This window comes from Lathyrus oleraceus, chromosome 2 (assembly GCF_024323335.1).
Source record: "Lathyrus oleraceus cultivar Zhongwan6 chromosome 2, CAAS_Psat_ZW6_1.0, whole genome shotgun sequence".
Taxonomy (NCBI): Eukaryota; Viridiplantae; Streptophyta; class Magnoliopsida; order Fabales; family Fabaceae; genus Lathyrus; species Lathyrus oleraceus.
Window position 1 is genome coordinate 452,515,176 of NC_066580.1, and position 23,813 is coordinate 452,538,988.

Consider the following 23,813-nt stretch of genomic DNA (forward strand, 5'->3'; position numbering starts at 1 on the left):
TTTTTTCTTTAGCCATTGGTGGTTCAGGTACAAAATATCTTTCTTCATCTCCTTCTGATGGCAGAATTGTGAATGCCATTGGATTTTTCCCAATATTGAATTTGAAAGATGAAGTTGTTGCTGCCATTGTTGAGTTTGAGAGTTTGCTGTGAAAAAAGTTTTTCATGTGTAGAAGGCTAAAGTAAAAGAGAAGAAGATGAGAAGAGAATATGGAATGAGTATTTACAGTCATTTTCCATATCAATGATGAACACTTGGTAGACGCGTGGTGATGATAAGCGTTTTATGTCTTGAGAAGTGGGAGAGTTGAAAAGAAGTGGATAAGTTAGTGAAACGTGCAAATCCATGACCTCTTAGAAAATATGAGTAATGATGAGTTTCTGAGAAGATTTTCTAGAAAATGACAACTTGCATTAAAGAGGTAATAATGATGCTGACATCAACAAAAGAGTTTGAATAATTTCGAAAATACTTTAAAAAATGCCACCTTTCTTTTTCAAAATAACATGGCATTTTTGGGGGCAATTTGTTATCTCAGATTTTCGACACATGCATTAATTATAAAAGATGATAAGTTTCATATGAAATTGGGTTTAAGGATGAAAATCGAAGTGGTCTGTTACAAACATGAAGGTCTCAACGAATTCGGTTTGTCAGGAAATTAGTATTATCTTTGGTCGAATAATAGCCAGTCAGAGACCAGGAAGTTTATTATTTTTTGGACTTAGTGAAATTCCGAGTTTAAAAAACATTCTTACAAGCGGTCGAATGAGTTGTAAGTTAAGATCAGATAGTTACTTGAGGACACATGGGAGTCTGTCGAATACAAAGGCTGCATGGAGACGAAAATGTGGTATATTTTGCTTAGTCGATCCTTATAGACGGTTAACTTCGGACTAGTATACAAGTAGGCATTCACTTATGTTTTAAGGGTCCACAATTGTACATAAATTCTACAAAACTAAAAGTATTCGTGTGTTTGTGAGAAAAGAGTCAAGAATATACGTATATGCGTTCCACTTTTACAAATTAAAGTCTTTATTTTCAATTCATTTACTACATTTAATTTAGTTCCAGACATTCTTTAATTTTCCTTGCATTTCAATTTCACAGTTTAATTTCAGTCATTATTTTCAAACCTCACATTTCGAGTTTGACGTCAATTTTTTTAAAGCATGATTCACACAAATATGTCATGGAATCTTTCCTATTTTAATCCCTTAAGTAAAATAAAACTTATTTTTATTTACTAAATTTCACAGTAAATAGTGCTAAAGAAAGAGAAGAACCTCCAAACAGTGACGGGGGGCACCCAGATTACATCAGATTATCTGGAAAGCCCTAAGGATACTCCATATATTATGGATGATTTGGGAGGGGACGACGTTAACAGTTATCAAAAACTTTTCCTAAAAAAAGGTAAAAGGGACCATAACTCCCAGTTCGTGGATGACATGTAGGTGAAAATAAAAATAAGGGGCGGATGACTCGCTGACGGTGTTCATATTGGCTCTCTCCATTTATGAATATGGTTCCATGATCACATCCTTTTCACGCTTTGTATTGGAAAACCCAATGACTTGATGAAACCTACGAATCATGTCAGAATTGGAGTATATGGATGCAACGTCTTGCACATGAACATGTTTGATATTGTTCCTAGCCATTAGCTTTGGGATAGAGGAAAGGGAAAAAGCAAGAATAACAATGTTTGAGCCCTATGAGAAATAACGAATGTCACAACCTTTTGTTTCCTCCTCTAAAAGTTTTCCTTGACTTATGTATTTTTCTGAGGAAGTAAAAATGGAGAACCCGAAGGAAAAGAGAAAATAATTTTCCTGGGTAATGTATCAATTTCTTTTATAGAAGTCCAATGGCATAAGAAATATATCCACTCAATGGAATAACTATCGTGAGGAGTGGAAAAGTTCTTACACATAGAGGATGCGATGTAAGAAAAATGGGTTAGATTGGTTTTCCTCAGGAAAACCATCATGGGTTGCATTAAATGTTATACACACTCTCTCTTCATTAAGCACTCAACCTATCATAATTGATTGACATTTTGAAATCTCTAAGGTCAATCAAGTGAAACTTGATGTCTCCCACTAACGCTTGGCTGCCCATGAAACATCTAGAAAAAAGGTGATTACTCATCCCCAACTAAGGGGCTCACCTTCCATTAAAGTGACATCCTTAGATGAGCAACTCACCCTTTACTGAGTGACTAACCTCTTATTATAAAGGGTGCCTTCAATTGAGGAAATCACCCTTTAGCTGATGAACTCACCTCCTATTATAAAGGGTGCCTTCAGCCAAGGAACTCTCGCTTTAGTTAAGGGACTTGCCTCTTATTAGAAAGGGTGCCTTCAGCTTAGGAACTCACCCTTTAGGTGAGGGAGTTGCCTCCGATTAGAAAGGGTTCCTTCAGCTGAGGAACTCACATTTTAGCCGAGGGAGTCTCCTCCTATTAGAAATCACGCCTTTAGTTGAGGGATTTGCCCCTAAGACTGAGGGACTCACTTCCCGTTGAAAGTGTCACCTTCAGTTGAGGGATTCTCCCCCGACCACAAAGCTCAAACCTAGAGAAGTCTATAAACACTTCGCCCTTTACAAAGTCTTCGTGCTTAAGGGACTGTGTGTAGGGATATATTTATGAGAATTCCAAATAAGGGCGACTTGCGGGTCCTCGACCCATGAAACATCGCCCCAAGGGAACCTTTGTGCGTCATGGACTCGCCCTTAGAAAAGACGTGTACAATATCGTTATCTAGACACTAACCACTTGGATAAAGTCACACCACGATTCCCTAGAAAGTAGGCAGTCAACTGTCTCATATAGTCTTAAAGTGTGTGGTTACCATCTTTTAGGGTTCCTCGAACCTTTAGGCCCAAAGAGCCTCTATAAATACATATTCTCTAATAGGAGAGGGAGGGAGATCATTATCCTCTCAACATCACACTTATACACAAAGTCTCTCACCTCATATGAGTTGTCCCTCTCTTACCACCGTAAAATTCACCCAAAAAAATCTTTCACCATCATGAACAAACCCTAACATTCCTTAACTACGAAGGCCTCTGAATATCCCTTATCCGCACAAGAATACCATACACTCCTATATTTTTTTACAATTACATAATAATAATCACCATGCTAGCTACACCCTTTCCAACATTATCAAAATTAGTAAATATTATTTTTATTAGGTTCATAAAATAACATATGTATTTATCCTATATTTAAAAGACAAATACATGAATAATTTAATAAATTAAAAAATATAATATTTATTTATCATAGTAATAACAGGGAGTAATCTTTCATTTTTTTTCTTTAATAGAAATTAACTTTTTTTTCAATACACACTTTTGTTGATTTGAATTTTTATAAATCGGAGAAACATATAAATTAAAGATTTTTGAAAATATTATTTTCTAACTTTATTACCATCTAGGGGTGCAATTTGAAAAGGTTTTGCGTTAAAAATTTATTCTGATTCAAAAAAATTAATTCAATTCAATTTTGAATGATATGTTAAAAAATTCAATATGATTCTATCCAATTTATTAATAATTTAATTTAGACCGGTTTTTGAATATAAAAATTATAAATTATATTTTTTCGTTAATATTATAAAAATACTAATAAATAATAAATAGTATATTTGATATAATATATAAAATATAATATATTAAAAATTATATTACAAAATAATAAAGATAATCAAATTAAATTAAACTAATAAATAATATTTAAAAATAAATATTATTGAATGATAACGAAACATATCATATATATATATATATATATATATATATATATATATATATATATATATATATATATATATATATATATATATATATATATATTTCAGTTCAGTTAAGATAGATTTTAAAAAATCTATCTAAAACTCGATCAATATATAATAATTTTAAAAAAATAACATTCAAAAACTTCTAATATAATTTGATTTTTTTTCAGCTTTTAATTTTTTTATTAATTTTTATTTGAGTTAATTTGAATTTAAAAAGCTGTACTGTTTATACCTTTAATTTAGAAGGTCATATTATACCTTTAATTTAGAAGGTCATATTACATTAAAGTAATATTTATAGATAGAAATAATATTGTATATTAATCTCTACAAGATTGAGCGCCTTTTAATATTAATTTTTCTTTAATTTTTTTTGACATATATTTTAAATACTTCTAGATAAAAAATCTTCAATACTATTGTAACATAAGTGTGTTTATGTTGATATGATATGATAGTGCGAGCCATGAAATTCTTTATCAATTCACAGTCCCCAAAAATAAGTGCGTTGAATCAAGGAATTTTTCTAGTCTAGTTGGTTGAATGGTGTTGAAAATTATTTTTGTAATATATATATATATATATATATATATATATATATATATATATATATATATATATATATATATATATATATATATATATATATATATATATATATATATATATATATATATATATATATATATATATATATATTAAATTGAATATAAAATAATTTATATTATATAAAAAAGTATGTTTGAATATATTTATAAAATGTGAGTTAAAAGATAAATTTGAATATAAAAAAAATTAATATAAAAATAAATTTTAAAGTTAATGTTACATTTTTAATTTTAAGTAGAATTAGTTTTTAAAGAAAAAATCAATTTAACTCTAAATGTAATTAAACATATAACTTTATCTACAATCTTCTTGATTTTGTGTTTCTTAATTTCCATCGACAAATGTGGTAGTTGTACTTATCTTGATGTCGGTTAATTAAATCGATTTTAATTTTAATATAAAACTTATCATTTTGACATCTGACTATAATAAAAAAAAGCATAATATTTTTGATTCAATTTTAAATAAAAATACATAAAATTTGATGCTTATATTGAAAAAATAGATAAAAAATATTCGTAATTGCGATTGTGAAATTTTAATACAAAGATTGATTTAATAATTAGAGTATTATAACAATATAAATATATTCAATCAATTATATAACTGTAGATTTATTAAAAATATTAACAATACTTAAGTAAACATTAAAATTCATACAAGTATAGGATGATTTGTCATTGATGGATAATGTAATAAAATCTACATTGATAGTAAACCAAACTTAATTCCATAAAAAATAGATATTAATATCTTTTTATATAGAATATCCATGTTACAATAAATTTTAAATAGGAATAATTAAATGTATTTGATATAACATTTGGACCAGATTCATTAAAAACCATTTGAATCATTTGAATTATATTTTATTTTGGATAGAGCAATGTCTAAAAATTGGCCATTAATCGACTTTACAAAGGACATAATTAAGGGGTTGGTGGTGGAACTAAAAAAACTATTGATTATATCGTATGTCTAATGATTCATTTATGAGATTAATTGAAATACACTATCAGTGTAAAAGGGTTTTACACCATCAGTTAATTATAGACGTTGGATATTAAAAGAAGTTTGACTTTTATTTTAAAAATCTATAAAGTAATACAAACGGATGATGGTGATGAACCGACGGAGTAAAACTTTTTACGCTGACAGTGTATAGTAATTAATCTCTTCATTTATATAATTTAACCACAATAAAAAATATTTTAAATCAAGACGAATGTGTATTACATCAAGAAGAATCAAATATTTTAATTTTAAAAAATTCTAAAAAATACGATGACACTTAAGAAAATTAAAAATATTTATAAAAAAATTGATTTTTAATAAATAAAGATAAATATTTTATTTATAACATTTTAATTTTTTATTATTTCTAATTTTAAATTTTAAATTTTCTAATTTTAAATTTTAAATTTTTGTAATTGTTTATTAAAAATCATAACAAAATGCATTTTAACTTTTAAAACAAAGTAAGCATAAAGTTTTTTGATTTCTAAAAAAAATTCATCGTAAATTTTCATTATCCATTCGTGACTGTTATCGACAATTTGATCATCAATCCATTAACTAATTTAAATTGATTACCTTTTTAATTTTCAATTCGATGATTGATTGATGTATCTGAACTAGTTTTCAAGACATCAAAATTGAAAATTATATATATATATATATATATATATATATATATATATATATATATATATATATATATATATATATATTGCATTATCTTGGTTTACTTTCCTTTAACAACCTTACCTTCGATACATAGATCCAACAACATGTACACGTCCTCTAGTGTGACGGTACATTCATCGGTAGGAAGATATAATGTGTGTCTCAGATATCCATCTTTCTTGTAATGTGAGAATAAATTTATAATAAACAGAATAAGAGTTTATGTTGAGGAGATTATCAAAATCAACAAGTCGTAAATACGGTTCTATCAACTTGTCATGTGGAACATATTCATGTACATGACAAAAATAACTCTTAGAATCCTAACAAAAAATTATTAAGAAAAAGAAAATGTATATAAGTATTTATTTTTAAACAAATCATTAAGGAAACGAAAAACATATATTTTTTCAAAATAAGAACTTACAAAGTCAACAATGTTGTTGATGGTTCCTCTATGTGTATCACCCATGGTCAAGATAGTCATATTTTGAAAATTTTATGTGTGTTTGTTGTTGATAAAAAAGATTAAGGAAAATGTGTTTGTTGCTAATGAAAATGAATTGAATGTAATAAGGAAATAATGGTTTCATATGTTACGTTTTATGCATGCAACGCAAGACATAAGAACCAATACCATGGGCACATGCTTCACTTTTTACTCATATGCGCCAATCAAAATGGCGCATGTAGGGTTAGGATAGGGTGTCAGGGTGACATGCATGCAGGATAGGGTGTCAGCGTGGCACGCATGTAAGGTGCAGGGTGGCAGTCACCTTTATGTGACATGTTATAGGTAATGACGCCTTTTTATGTAATACCATGGATGTGTCATAGGTAGTGGCACATGCATGCATTTGCCCCATGCAATTTTTTTGTCTATTTAAGTGCTTTCATCTCCTTATTTATATCAAATTGCACAACTCCCAAACCAAAATTTTCATAAAAAGGCTCCTGCACCATAATACATTATCAATGCTCACATCAATGGTGAGACATTTGACTGTGAAATATATGGATTTAATTTTTCGTAATACCGATAGTACCCGATTTACAATAAATATAAGATCAAATTTCCCGCATTTCAAAGAGAGAATAGAGGCGAAGTTGCAGTCTTGTTCGGTGTCATAAATTATTTACAAAAATCCAGTTTTTTTTACAATAACCTAGTCAAATATTTCCAGCCAAAGGATCGAGATGATGAAGATGTTCAAAATATGTTTCGTAGTCACGAACATTATGGATTCAAAAATATTAAGTTGTATATTTTACTTAAACAACCTCAACAGTTTAAGTTGTCTCAGATTGTTGATCAGTCACAAGTTTTTAAAGAAATTGACGACGACCGAACCGATGTCGATGTCGTTTAAGATGAAGAAGAAGACGAGACACATATTGATTATATAGTGAATGATGGCTTTGTAGACCATGAGCAAGATCCATTACCTTCAAACCATATGTATTGTTCGCCCGAGCACATGACAAACTTCAACTTGGATGAAGATGAGTAAATGTCAGATATCTTTTATAATCCATATATGCAGACGGAGGGAGCGTTAAAAGTGGGAGTCATGTTTCGTACAAAAGAAGACTGCGTGGGAGCTATAAAAAAGTTTCACATGGAAAACTCTGTTGATTATACCGTAGATCGCACCAATGCAATGAAGTATGTCATCCTATGTCGTAACGTGCTCTGTATGTTCTGACTGACATCATCTTACAAGAAGAGAAATGATTCTTAGGAGATAAGTTCTATGAATCCATCTCACACTTGCATTACCACTAATCTGATGCAGGATCATCGCAAACTAAGTTCTTAGATAATATGCCAAGAAATCTTGCCTCTCCTTAGCAAGGAACTATCATTGAAGATGAGTATAATAATCTTCCATATCGTTACACAATACAATTCTACTTCTTCATACATAAAGGAGTGGATAAAGAGGACTAAGGTTGTTGAACGAATAAACGAAAAATTGGGAGAAATTGTACAAAAGAACTTACGTAATATTTGTCGAACTTAAGACATATGCTCTAGGAACTATTGCAATTTTGGAGACACTATCGACATTTACGTCAGACAGAACTTGTGTTAGTGGAAATAGAACATTACATCGACTCTTCTGGGCATTTCAACAATGCATCAAACGTTTTGCATTATGAAAACCTATTATTCAAATTGATGGAACATTATTGTACGGGAAATATAAATGAACTTTACTCATGGCAGTGGCACAAGATGGCAACAATAAAATCTTTTCGATTTCCTTTGTTTGGGTTGAAGGTGGGACTAGTGGTGGTTGGAGTTTCTTTCTCAAGAACCTTTGAATACATGTTGCTATGCAATCCAACCTCTATTTGATTTCAGACAGACATGCATCTATTGAAAGTGCATACAATAACCTTGATAACGGTTGGCAAGATCCTCCTTCTACGTATGTCAACTGCATTAGACATATTGCACAAAACTTCATGCGGCAGATCAACGAAAAGACTCTTCAGAAATAATTTTTAAACGCACGGTATGCGTTAACTCAACCATCGTTCTAACACTACTGTGAAAAAACCAGATTTTCAAATGCGGATGCGTTAAGGTGGATCGATAATATTCCAATTGATAAATGAACCATGGCATTTTACAATAGTCAATGATGAGGCCAAATGACAACAAATCTTGTGGAATCAATAAACCATGTCTTCAAAGGCATCAGGAACTTACCCATATCCGCGTTAGTAAGAGCAACCTATTTTATGTTAGGGTAACTGTTCGCGATCAGAGGTTCAACGTGGAGTTGAGTATTAGAATCGGGGGAGTTGTTCAATGAAAGTTGTGTGAAATTTTTGAAGGAGGAAACTTCCAAAACTAACACACATGTGGCTACAATTTCTGACAGTCGTCGAGGTTGATTAAGTGTGCATGAGACAATGAACCATAATGTGGGGATGCCAAGGGGATACTATCGGATCCAACTAGATAGAGGTTGGTGCAACTGCAGAAAGTTTCAAGCCTTTTGTATGCCTTACTCCCATGTCATTGCGGCATGTTCAAATGTTTGAATATGACCTTTCCAAGCATTTATCAGTCATCTACAAAGTTATAAACGTATTCAATATGTACAATAATAACTTCCCGGTGTTAGCAAAGTAGAAATATTTGCCTACATATCAAGGGGGCATCTTTTGGCACAACGAAAATATACAAAGGAAGAAAAATGGTCTCCCTAACAACACGCGTATTAGAACAGAAATTGATACGATTGATAAAATGGTAAGATCATGTGGTACATGTTGTCAACCCGGACACAATCGGAAAGATTGTCCCAATGTTAGAGCAACCTCCACAACATAATTATTTTATGCACTCTTGATATGTAATTTATTTTTTGTAACCGTAAAATTTCATATTGAATACAACTTTTTGTTACAACAAAACGAAAACAAACACATTAGAAAACAAAAACACGAAGAACAAAAAAAGGACTTAATACTATAACTTATCTAAGAGATTACAACCAATAATTTCAAAACCGAATTAAACCGGTCGATTCAACCGGTTGTTGGACCGGGAACCAGAGATGAATTTGATTGGATCAACCTTTCAAAATTGTTAGTGGGTCAAAACCGAAGTAAAACCGAAAAACCGGATTGAACCGTCCAAAATCATTCAAGCAAAAAACCGGAGCCGTTTTTGTAAAACCGTCTCGTTCAAAAAAAATCATCAAATCAACTATTTTTAATTTTTTTTTAATATATCAATATCAAAACTTATGCTATGTTTGGATATCATAAAATAATCGAAGCGAAATGGAGTGGAGTGAAGCGGAGTGGGAGGGAACGGAATGGAGCGGAACAAATGTCTCATTCCATTGTTTGAAAATTTTAGAACGAAATTAGACAAATTATTCATTCCGCCCCAAATAGGAGGAAAATAAATATGGTTGTAAGTGATGGAATTGAATGGAATCCATGTCACTCCATTCCGCTCCACTCCATAGAATTTTAAATAATCCAATGAAATATCATTCCACTCCATCTCATTCTGCTCTGCTCCATCCTATTCCATCAATCCAAACAAAATTTTAACCTACATTTTTGAATAACAAAAAAGAATTTAATGTGTTGATTAAATTTAAAGAATATAATATTTATTTATAATATTAATAATAGGGAGTAATCTTTTCATTTTTTAAAACAGGAATATACTTTTTTCAACATACAATTTTTGTTGATTTGAATTTTTATAAGTCTTGCTAAATTTATGAAGGGAAAACATAGAAGTTAAAGATTTTTATGAATATTTTTTTTTGGATTTATCCTCGTTCACATATTACATTAAACTAATATTTATAGTAAGGAATAATTTAAAAGATTGAGTGTCTTTTGATATTCATTTTATTTAAATTTTTTTTACATATATTTTTAATATTTCAGAATGAAATAATCTTCAATACTATTGCTAACATATGTGACCCATATACATTGTATTTTAACAAATCCCAAAAAAAAATAAGGGTGTTGAATAAAAAAATTGATTAATTCAACTATAAATTATCCGCCACCAACAATAAATTATAAACTATCAATATTCAACCATGAGTCATAGAATATAAGCTATCAGCTAATAGCTATTTTTAACAAACAAAGCTTAAATGTATTTGATATAAAATTTGAGCCAGATTCATTAAAAATTAAAAGTAATTTAAATGTTTTAAATTATATTTTATTTTGAATGAAGAAATGTTTAAAAAATTGACTCAGATCCAAGACCTAATTAAGGGGGTGGTTGGTGGTCAAATTAAAAAAATACTAATTAAAGTGAATAACTAACGTGAATAAAATCAAATGAAGCAAAATCTTACCCTCTTAGCCATTTTTATAAGCAACCATTTCTTTTTAGATTCATTCAATAATTAATGTATCTGATATATAATAATTATTAGATACATCGTTTATTCAATAAATTTAAAAGATTATAGGTATTAAATTAGATTAAACCAAATATTTTAATTTAAAAAAAGTTCTAAAAATACAATATCACTCCAGAAAGAGAAAATGGATGGTGCATTGACAGCGTATATTATTTTTATAATATCATTAAACTCTTTAAGAAAACAAAAAATATCTTAAACAAAATTAATTTTTCATGTCTATTAAATATTTTTTTGTTTAGTTTTCTTCGGGAATAAAGATAAAGATCTGATTAATATTATTTTTATTTTCTATATTTAGATTTAAATTTTTTATTTTTATTTTAAAATTTTATAATCTTTTTTTTTTTAATTTTATAAAAAGACATCATTTTAACTTTAAAAAAAGAAAATAAACATAAATTTGTTTGATTTAAAAAAATTTCGACGCACAAACCGATTATGACATATGATCATACGATCAATCTAATAATCAATTTAGACTAATTCCCTTTCTAAATTACGGTTCGATCCGTTGACTCATCGGTCTAAACTAGATTTAGAATCACCTTAAAAAATTCTAAAAATATAATATTTACATACTATTTGTACAAAATAAATCATACATGCATTTAACCACCACATGTCTTCAAATTGAAATTTAAAAACATATTCCAAAAATAAATAAGATTATAATATAATTTTATTCAACGTATCTGCATAAAATAAAGAGGTATCGTCTGATTTAGTAATAATGAATGTCATATTCTATATTTTAGATTATCGTTTATTATTATTCCTATTTTATATTTTGTTAAAAAAAGCACATTCCAAAATTTCCATGTATGGCAGCGAATAAACCCTAGTTTTCATAAGGTGTATGTGGCGACACGTTTTGCGTAGACGCAGCAACCAGTAGCCGCATCAACTCCCATTTTCTCGCTTTCTTCTCCTTACACGCTATTTTAATTTTTAACAAACCCTAAATTCACATTTCTAATTTTATTTTTAACTTATCCGTTTATGCAACATTGAGTCAGCACCAACGTTTTGTTAAATCCAACGCTCATTATTCCGCCACGTGTCCGATTCTTTCACGATAAATTGAATTTCTCACGTGTGTAGAACTATAAATACCGTTTCTGTTACCCATCACTTTCTTCAATTTCATTCTCATTCTTTGCTTTCGATTTTTTCTTCCATCAATGGCTTTTAGAAAAACCCTTGCTCGACGTCTCTTTAATATCACCAAAATCTCGTCGCAGAATCTCACGAATTGTCGCATTTCGTCTTCCTCCGTTCGTGGAGGCGGTTCAACGGCGGCGAGTGACTCCGATGTTTCTCCGGAGAAGGGAGAGAGTGGAATATTCAGGAGGTTTATTCACAAACGGACCGGGTTTGAACCGAAGCAAACCGGGTTGAAATCGGAGCTTCGTCAGAATCAGATGAATGGGAGGAACATAGTGGATAAGCTGAGAGAGATGGACATTGCTCGGAATCGCATTCGGTTGGGCGGGCTGAAGCCTCTGCCGGAGAAGACGGAACTGGACGGTGTTAGCGCCGGTGATGTGAAGAAGTTGTTGAAAGTGGCGCAGTTGGAATCGGTGAAAGCGAGGTTGAGGGGTTCTGCGAAAAGCTGCATAACGGTTTCTGAGTTGGTTAGGATCTGTTCTGAATATTGCTCGGATTATGATCAAGCGGTTAAGATTGCAAAGACGCTGGATGATTCTGCGGCTGTGATTATTCTTGGAGATGTAGTTTTTCTTCAACCGGAGCAGGTAAATTCTTTATTTCTCTATTTTATTTCGGTTTATTCAATTCTGAGTTTTATTTTATTTAATTAAAAAAGTTTCATTTCATGTTTTTTTTTTTTTTGTTTATTATTACTGGGTTGTGTTTTAATTTATGGGTTAGGTGGAACGATGGAATCAAAGATAGGTTCATTTCATTCATTTGGATTGGAAAATACCGAAAACTGATCATCTTTTTATGATTATTTCCCACAGGAAATTGAAACTTTGTTGTTTCACAAAAGTGTTACAGGAAGATGGTAAAATAGAGCTTTAAAGGATTGCTCGCAAGAACTTTCATTCCTCACATATTATTCACTCGATTTTATAATTATTCACAAGGGCTTCACTATTAGGAAATTTAGTTTTTTTAAGAGTTTTTTCATAGTTTAGTTCAATTAGGATTAGAAATTATACAATTAGTATTACAATAGGATTAGAAATTATACAATTAGTATTACAATAGGATTAGAATGTTATATGCGGCAGTTTTTGAGATTTCCGCAATTATAAATATTGGCCGATATCGTGGATTTTCTGCCATAATTCACTATAACGGCGGCGCCGCAAAGTGGCTGGTATGGCGGGGCTTTGGCACTATGGTGATACGCAATTGGGGTTTGGTGTTTAGAGTTTTATAATTTTGTTCTTATACGTTCCTTATAGGTAGATAGAATTGTTAAGTGTTTCAAATTCACAATAAGTTTGTCTAATTGCTATAGTAGAGACCAAAAGTAGAAAGGAAGAGAAAAGTTAGATAAATTTTACCCAAATTCTGTAAAATTTTGTGATACAGGTTGCAAAAACAATCCAAAGTCTGCTTCCTACACCAGGATCAAAGGTACCGGAATCAATAAGAAAAGAATACGAAGAAATGGAGAAGAAGAAACTAGCCATTGACAACAAAGCCAATGCTTTAGTTCGCCGCGAGCTCTGGGGAGGTTTGGGTTTCCTCATTGTACAAACAGTGGGATTCATGAGACTCACCTTTTGGGAGCTGACTTGGGATGTAATGGAACCAATTTGCTTTTATTTAACATCCATGTACTTCATGGCTGGTTACACATTCTTTCTCAGGACCGCGAGAGAGCCTTCATTCGAAGGTTTCTATGAGGCTCGTTTCAGCTCGAAGCAGAAGCGTCTTATCAAGCTTTACAATTTTGACATTGAAAGGTACAATAAGCTTAAGGATGTTTGTTCTCCAACCATTCCTCCAATGTTTGATTCATCCTTTGCTCTCACAGTTGGTAATTCTTCACAGCATCATTGATAAAGGAGAGTTAATTGGCCTGAAACAAAAATAAAGATGTAGAATGTTACAGGGCCTTAGCTACTTGTTCTTGTTCATTGACTTTAGAATACAGCAAATAGTTGCCCCGTTGGGCAACAATTTTTGGGGTTTTTTAACTGAAATTTTTGGGTTTTTTTTCTAACATTTTGTATTATTAGATGTGATCATTAAGATACATGCTAACTCTGTTAGAATTAGATGCGGCTTTGTGTAAACTGATGCAGAGTGTTCAGTCCAAACTATCTTTTGTAAAATATCACATAATTTACATTACATTTTGAGATATCAAAGTTTCATTACAAACTAAGGGTGAACTTAGTAGAAATGTTGATTTAATTATGCTCGAGCTATTCAAAGTTGAATTTGGTTCTGATTTACACACATAAAAAGCAGGTCAAAGTAATTTTGGCTGGGTTGGCTTATGTTAGAAGTGTTAGATAACTTTGATGAATTGAATGTCTGATTCTCATTCTTTATTCATTCAAAGCTTAGTTTGTTACACAATAAATGAGAGAATTTTATATATATATATATATATATATATATATATATATATATATATATATATATATATATATATATATATATATATATTTGATGTTTGATGTTTGATTTATACTGTGTGTATGAAAAATTGGATTGTGAGAGAAATGAACTACACAGAGTTTAGAAAAATTGGATTGTGAGAGAGATGAACTACACAGAGAGTTTAGAGAGCTTTGAAGTCATATGTGTCAAAGCACGATATTTTGCCTTTGACCTGTCCATAAGTGATTGTTTCTTAAAGCTTCAAGAGACTAAATTAGGGCCAAAGAAGATATATGAGCTAGAGGTAGACCTCATATCATCAACATCACTCTCGCTCAATCACCATTGTTATATGCATGAAGAGAGAATTTATAAAGGGCATTGAAGGGAAGCAAAGTGAGGCCAAACCTGATTGTGCCACTTAGATACCTTAGAATCTGTTTGACAATAATCCAATGTGTAGTTAGGAGGAAGCCATGAACTGTCATGCCTTGTTCTAAAGGCAATATCAAAATGTGTTTAAGTAACATAATGCGGTGTCCCAACTATGGACATGTAGTGATGAGGGTCTGAGAAGGTATTCAGGCAAAACTTGTTGAGTTTGAGATCGTTAAGTATTGTGTGGGAGCTTCATTAGCATTTGGCATGTGAGCACATGTTAGAAGGTCTTTAATATATTTTGACTGAGATAACACAATTTACCCTTGAGCACGATGAGCGACTTTAATGCCAAGGAACTATGCATATTTGCCAACCTTTTTCAGAGAAAACTTTTGATATAGTTTAGTAATGATATCATGTATAAGTGTAGAGGATGAGCCAAATATCAAAATGTCATCCACAAAAACCATGGCATACATGACAATCCCTTCATGGGAGTAGGCAAACAAGGAATGGTCACATTTTCTTAAAACAATCGCAAACTGAAACAAGGCTTGTTAGGGTTTCTCATACCACTGCCTCGGTGTCTGTTTGAGGCTATACAAGGCTTTGTGCAACTCGCAAACAAGGGACTTTCACCATGTAAACCTCTTCTTGCAAGGTAACCACTAAGAAACACATTATTGATGTTAACTTGTTGTAACTCCCACTTATGTGTGATGGAAAGTGTAAGCATAACCCTTATAGTTGCAGGCTTGACCACAAGAAATAAGGTTTCATTTTAATTAAAACCAAGTTGCTGATGGAATCCTTTAGCACCTAAGCGAGCTTTATACTTATTTATACCCCCATTAAGACTTTCCTTGACTTTAAACGCTCACTTGCATCCTGTAATTTTCCTGTGAGTAGGCAAGATGGTGAGTGACCAAGTTTTGTTATCCAATAGGGCATTATACTCAAGTTCCATAGCTTTAGACCGTTGAGGAATAGACGAGTCTTCCTTGACTGGAGTATGCTTAGTGACAACAAGAAAAGCTTAGGTTTAAAATGACACGTCTTTGCTCTACTAAGCATTGGATGTGCATTAGTAGTATAGACAACTTGTATAATCACAAGCTCATCAAGAGACACCTTAGGTATTTGAATGTAGACCTGTTATTGAGAGATAATATCTCTAGTAAATTCTCATTGGAAGATACTTCATGTATCTGAGATATGGACCCGTCTATGGAATTATGAGGGTTGACTAGTGACAGTGACACATAATTAGGATTGTCATCTGAGATCGACCCATCATTGGACCCAATAGGGACCATATTGTTGTTTTCAGGTGCATTAGAGTCACAATTTTAAGTATGTGGTACTGAGCTTCTTTGAAGGCTAACTGTTTGTGTAAGGGGTGGGGGCATGCTTGATTTTGTGTGTTGCAAGTTATTTGTGCCACTAGGAAATAGAGTGGAGTAGGGAAAATTGTACTCATTGAATGCAACATCTTTGGATATAAAAATTATGTCATCTTTATTAAGACATTGAACCCCTTGTGTTAAGGAGATACTCCTAAAAACACACACTCCTCACTTATGAATTGAAGTTTGTGTTGATTATATGGTCAAAGAGAAGGAAAGCACAGACAACCAAAGATTTTAAGTGACTTGTAACTGGGTAGCTTCTTGTGCAAGGAATAATATGGTGATAAGAAGGTGGACAAGTCTACAGTAGGAACCATGTTGATAATGTAAGTTGGCATAGGGAAGTTGTGATCCCAATAAGGAAAATGGATAGAAGCATGGGCTAAGAGAGGGATTCCATTTCAACAATTTTCTTGTGCTTCCTTTCAATAGACCCATTCTAGTGATATTTATGTGGCCATGTGAGCCAACACATTATGCCTAAGTTCATTCACATGCTTGGTAAATGGCCTAAATTCTCCATCAAAGCCAGTCTGTGCAAATTTAAAGTTAGTTTGGTACCGAGTTCTAACATAAGCAAGAGACAATTTGAAGGTAACCATAGTATTTGAGTTAAGTTTAAGAAAACAAATTCAGGTGTACTTTGTGTAGGCCTCAGTAAAGCTAATGTAATATCAGAATCCAGTTTTAGACATGAAGGGTGCAAGGTCCCAAAGATCAGTGTAAACAAGATCAAAAGGTGCACTATAGACATTTGTAAAGCTAGGAGAATGAATTTTATGAATCTTACCAAAACAATAAGAGCTGCAAATTTATGGTGTATCTTTATTATTAACTTTGATATTATACAAATGAAGTATATGTCTAACAATTTGAAAATTGACATGACATATTCTATAATGCCATAATGAAAGTTCATCATAAGAGGTATAACCATCTAGAGTAGACCTATAACTAGGATTATAATTATTAGAAGCAAGAGAAACTAGATCATAAGCCTTTGATTGAGCCAATTAAATATGAGGAAAGAAATACAAGCCATTATCATCGAGAACTTCAAGGACAACCTGATTAGAGACCTGAGATTTCACAAAACCCTTGTTAGAAAGAAATTAAAAAATTACCCAATTTGTCATACCCCAATTTTGTCTGGGCATATTTAAATTTTTGTAAAATCAATTTCATTTTTAGTTTGCATCATATGCACAACATGACATGCATTCCATCGTGAATAATAACTAAAATATCAGTCAGAATAAATTTATTGAAAATACAGGCAAATTGGTTAAATCATTTCTCAAGAACATGTAAAATCAGCGGGTAAAAAGTTTCAGAATTAAAATTACAGACACCAGTATTATTAATCTACAGTTCATGTAGTTTAACCTGGTGTGCTCGTTGTATTTTTCAGCAGCTGTTTCAGTTCCGTTTTGACCCGCCTGAGCCTTTTAACCGGTGAAAATTTATTTCAGAATTTGAAGAAACGCTATATTTCTTCAATAAGTATATTTTGCACTGATCATTCTCATGCATCCGATTTAATTTTTCGAGCAAATTTTTGCCCGAATTTTATTCACTTTTTAGTCGTTTTAATTTTGTTCTTTCGCCAAAATAGTCAGATTGAATAAATAAAATTTTCCATGTTATTATTTTAATTTTATCAAGGTTATTTAAAAAGTTGTGAATTTTATTTGATTCAATTGATTAAAATTGTTTTAAATCGATTAAGTCATCTAAAAAATGCATTATATACATTTTTGATTTATTTAAATAATGTGTGTTTCTTGGTGTGCTTCTTTGATTCAATCTGAATCGTTGATTCAAATTAATCAAGGATCTAAGTTCATAATCCATGTACATTTTATCATCCGATCAGAATTTAGAAATAAATTGAATAATAATTAAAAAAAATGAAAATAAAAGAAAACTCTCTTCTTCCAACAGTAATAAAAAAATAATATTAAAAAAGAGAAAAGAAAAAGTAATAAAAGACTCCCACCACTCACTCACTGTGAGGAAGGAAAAAAATGAAAAGAGACAAAAAAATAAAAAAGAGAAAGAAACTCCTTCATCTTCCGTCCACCTACCACCATCTCCATTTTCACTTCCTCTTCACCATTCTCCACCGCTTCACCTTCCACACACCATACCGTCTTCGCCTCTTCTCCTGCACAACCCATCCCTCTTCGCCGCACTATTCATCGAAGAAACCGCCTCCAAATCCCAACTGCGAAACAACCCGTCGCCGTAAACCGTCGCACCCACCCTCACCGCGCCGTAAACCTCAACAACCACCATTAACCATCGTGATATTCTCATCGCCGTCATCTTCTTCTTCACAGCGACGACGTTCTCGCCGTCGCCCCCATCTCAACCTATCCGCTCCGTCGAACCGCAACAACACGTACACCTTATTCCCAGTTCAAGCAGTAATTTTGCGTGACTTGAAAAACTCAAGCACTTTACTCTGATTCAAAGGGGGGCGTGTTCCGTTAGAAATCAATTCTCTGATCCGTTTTTCTTCAACTCGGTAACAATTCTGTCTATGAGTTTCTCTAATGTTGATGCCGATTTTTATGTTGATTAAGTTAAATTATTTATATTGAGTTGCTGAAAGATTTTCTGTTTTAGGATTATGTAACTTATTTAGTGAGCTTTGTGAATACTCGGTTATAGCTATGTTTGTGGAGAATGTATGTATTTTGTGGAGGAATCGCAGAAAGATGATAAACTGTCCAAATGTAAAATTAACTTTGGTTTTTCTTTAATATTTGAAAAAGACAGCAAATGAAAATTAATAATGAAGTTTTAAAAAAAATACACAGGGTCTGTCATGTTTATTCATATCCTCTGCGTTTTCAACATGTTGATTTATTCACTTTTGCTTGTTGTTGATTATAAGAAAGAAATATTGAAATAAGGCATGAGATGAAAAAAAAGCATTTGTTTCTTCTGGTTACTGACTTAACATATAGAATAGAGTTTTTCTTTTTCTTTTTAAAAAAAAAACTCGTGCCACATGTTCAATTATTGTAGGAGAGTTTTGAAATTAAAATTTATGATATCACTCCTTCAAGGGAAGAAGTAACGACAGCTACTGTAGTTATTCTTCAACTTTTTTTTTTTTTTTTTATTTGTGAGATAATAATGGAATTAGGGTTAAAGTGGGCCTTTGAATTAGGCCCAATCAAGGTCTTTTTTTTTTGCACCTCCATGTTCATACATAGACCCCCATTTTGTGTGATTTATTTTCTGATTATTCTAATATAGCATTTAGCTAGTTAATTAAATGTTTATTTAAATAATTGAGTGGATTTTAATTGATTCTTATTTAATTAGTAAATGGTTAATGAATTTTTTCATTGTGCTACGATTTTTGGAAATCTAAATTCAATTCTACTTTCAAGAATAATTTAGATGCACATATTATATTGAATGACCTCAGATGAGATGATTTCTATATAAATCACCTTGCAATTTCCAAACATAGCGTCAAATTCAAAGTTGCTCTCAATGTCGTTTGGTTCTTAGCCTGTAGCTTATTTTTAGGTTTTCTCACAATGAGACATATTTTAATAAATTGATTAGATGGCTTACTAATTATAATTCAATTTCTCCGCGAACATAAATTTTAAAAACTCGATCCAACGCCGAATATTCTTTATTTAGAATTAAAATACTTAATCATAATTAAACATTATTTCACTTAGGAATAAAATAGCCAATGATTTTGAGTTTTCAACTCCTCTCCTCGATTATTTAAGCACGAACTCTTTTACTCGATTAAATCGAACAACCGTCATTTCTAATCCACCTAAGCACAAATAAATCAAATTCTTTTACATTAAGAAATAAAAATAGAGATGACTTTGAGTTTTCAATTTCACTCCTCAATTGTTTGAATACGAGTTCTCTTACTCGATCAGTCGAACAATTGTCATTTTTTACAAACATACAACTTAATCAAATCATTTTCATAACAAACTGTACGAAAAGGGAGATGATCTTGAGTTTTCAATTCCTCTTCTCAAATGCTTGGATATGAGTTGTCTTACTCAGTCATTCGAGCACTTGTCGTTTATTCTAAAAATACATCGACCATACATAAACTTATTTTTATAATCACTTAGATGAAAAAGAAAGTGGTCTAGAGTTTTCTATTCCTTTTCCCGATTATTAGGATACAAGTTGTCTTACTCGATTATCCGAGTATTCATCATCCATTTAAAATATCTTAATTATTATCAAATCCTTTCTATAATTAAGGATGAAAAAGAAAGTGGTCTAGAGTCTTCTACTCCCTTTCCCGACTGTTAGGATATGAGTTGTCTTACTCGAATATCCGAGTAATCGTCATCCAACCAAAAACATCTCAACATCAAAACATCCAATATACCAACTTGTCACCCTCGCGAGACCAAAACTCTCTTTAAAAAGAACATTGTTTAATCATTTCTAATGCGCACAACAAACTAGTGCACAATAAACTAGCTCCAAGCAAAAGAGAGTGAAGCTTAATTTAGTTCAGTTTCTGTCTTGTGTGTTAATCTTGTTTATTTGTTTGTTACTTTTTATTCTGCTATTATTATTCTGTCATAATTATTATATTGTGATTTATTGACTATGTCTCATTTGGGGTTCTCTGGTTGGTGATACATTGTGAGATAGGCTCTCCACCCGAGTCTGAGAAAAACCATAAGATTAAGTTGGTGGTTGCGTAGTGGGTGCCCATAAGGAGTCTTCCTTGTTGGGAAGATACGAAGACCCCGCCTAGAGGAGATTCTCTTGAGATATTATTGCCCGACGAGTTTTCGTCACGACGATAGTATTCTCAAGTTGGATCAATGACTCTAGGGACCTTTTAACCCATTATATCTGGTGGTTATGTAGTATTTACCTGAAAAGTCCCGGACTTATTAGGTTAATACGAAAGCCCCAAGCAGATGAGATCCCTTGGACGTATTACTATCTTACAGTAATATTTCCAACCTCGATCTATGACTCTGAGAACCTTGTTAGAACCCTGGACTCGAGAGTCGTGTAGTAGAATCCTCATGGAGTTTTCCTTGTTGGGATAATACAAAGACCTCACCTATACGAGATCTTCTTAAGGATACTATTGTCCGACGAGTCTTCGTCACGACAGTGACGTCCTCAAGAAATATCCATGACTCTGGGAACCTACCAACTGTAGAGCCTACCCATGGGGTTCCATTAATCAGAGATACCTGTCATTTACCCGTTATTCTGATCCATCTGAGAACACCTTGAACCTGTGATCCTAAACATGTCACTACATTCATACACATATCATTGCATTTGCATTCATCATCATACATTTCATATCATTTTTCACCAAAAAAAATAAATACCAAAAAAACTCATTCATCCTTCGTCCATAACCTGCAGTTGATTTCCCGATACTAATATCATACTTGAAGTAGCTCTTGAAAGATCATGGATCTGTTGGAGAAAAGTCATATTGCATTAAGAGGAGATGTGAACTCGATGAAAAATTAGTTAGACCAACTTGTGGAAGCTATGATAGTTTTATTAAAGAAGGAGGACAACATTCAGCAGACTGCAGTCATAGAGAATGATATTCCAGCTCCAGTAAATGGTCCTACCCAACCTCTACCCACCTGGATATGATCCTGATGTGAAATGTAAGATCCAAGGAAAATATCAAGAACATCTCACCTGGCATCAGCAATAGAAGAAGAGTAAGGTCAGAGGAGAAACCCAAAGAAGGAAAAGAAGTAAAGTGTTATGAATGTGATGGGTATGGACACATTAGAACTGAATGTGGAACCTACCCCAAGAAGCAGAAGATGAGTCTTGCTGCCACCTGGTCAGATGAGAGTTATACAGAGGAGGCTGCAAATCTTGTGACTGCTTTGACAGGAAGATGGGGATCTGATGAAGACTCAAGTGATGGTGAAGTAACCTTTGAAGAATTGGCCTCTACCTACAGAGAGCTGTGTCATAAAAGTGTAGAGCTGAGCAAACAGGTTTTAAACCAGAAGAAAGAAATAACTCAACTTGAGAATGAGAAGGTAGAATACTTGGAAACCATCTCCAAATTACAAACAGAAGCAGTGGGTATGAATGCCAAGCTAGTTGAAAATCCACAAGCTGAAAGTCAGAAGATAGCACAGTTGGAAAGAGAGAAGGCAGACCATGTGAAAACCATCTCTAAGTTTAAAACTGAAGTTATGTTTCTAAATTCTAAACTAGAAGAGATGACCAAGTATGTAGGGATGTTAAGCAATGGATCTGACTCATTAGACAAGATTCTCCAAACTGGACAAGTAACAGGAGACAAATCTGGAATTGGGTATAATGACTCTAAACCTGAGAGCAGTTACACTGGTGCCAAATCTCAAGCCAACCCTAAGTGCACCCATAATAAAAGTAAACCTGTGATGTCACATCATATGTTCCAACATCATAGGAGAAAACAGTAGAAAAGGGAAACACCAGAGATGGAGATGCCATCACTGTGGGAAGTTTGGTCATCTGAAGCCATTCTGCTATAAACTGTATGGTTACCCTAGGCATACTCATCATCAGAATCACTATCAATCCAGACCCAAACAACACATGCCTATATTTAAGAAACAATGGATTCCTAAGACTAATGTCACTAGTCTGATAGCTCACATTCCCCTCAGAATCTCAGCCAAAGAAGAATTGTACTTTGATAGTGGATGTTCTAGACACATGACTGGAAACCAAGACCTGCTAACTGATCTTCATCATCATACCATAAGCCATGTAACCTTTGGAGATGGAGCAAAAGGTGAAATCAAGGGAACAGGTAAGCTTGATTGTCTTGGAGTTCCTAAACTTGACAAGGTTCTACTAGTCAAGGGCTTGACTGCAAATCTAATAAGCATAAGTCAATTATGTGATCAAGGTCTGAATGTTAACTTCACTAAAACTGAATGTCTAATCTTTGACAAAAATAGTGAAGTGATTATGAAGGGAATCAGGACCAAAGACAACTGCTACAGGTGGAGCTCTCAAATGGATTATCCCTTAAAATATTGGATGAGTATAGATACTCTCAAGAGTGATGAAAAACAAGTCCATGGGAAATGTCAGACAAAGATGTCACACCAGAAGCTCAGAGGAGAAAAGGTTATGATGGCTCAAAAAAATGAGAGGTTAGATCAAATACGTGGACATATGATCAGTCATAGGCAGAATGGAACTGCTGGGACTAGGCCACAGGGGACTTTATGTTTATCTAGAAACAAAAAGGCCAAGAACAATGTGGAGAAGATTGGAATGACACATGCTTCTAAACATATGAAAGGTATAGAAGATGGAAACAGTTGGGCTCAACTGGGTTGGATGAGACTATTGAGGATTGCATACAGTGTCAC

The 23,813-nt window shown here is 32.5% G+C and overlaps 1 protein-coding gene across 1 annotated transcript; it reads left to right on the forward strand.

The window, feature by feature from the left end:
• The first annotated feature begins 12,072 nt into the window (after positions 1-12,072).
• Positions 12,073-14,411, forward strand: LOC127120293 (calcium uniporter protein 2, mitochondrial). Its single transcript, XM_051050704.1, has 2 exons — positions 12,073-12,801; positions 13,610-14,411. The coding sequence occupies exons 1-2, from the start codon at positions 12,229-12,231 to the stop codon at positions 14,081-14,083; spliced, it is 1,047 nt and encodes a 348-aa protein (XP_050906661.1). The 5' UTR covers positions 12,073-12,228; the 3' UTR covers positions 14,084-14,411.
• Positions 14,412-23,813: the final 9,402 nt, after the last annotated feature.

Coding starts and splice junctions, on each gene's coding strand:
- LOC127120293 (XM_051050704.1), top strand. CDS start 12,229: ATGGCTTTTAGAAAAACCCTTGCTCGACGTCTCTTTAATATCACCAAA. Junction 12,802..13,609: donor TTTTTCTTCAACCGGAGCAG/GTAAATTCTTTA, acceptor TTTGTGATACAG/GTTGCAAAAACAATCCAAAG.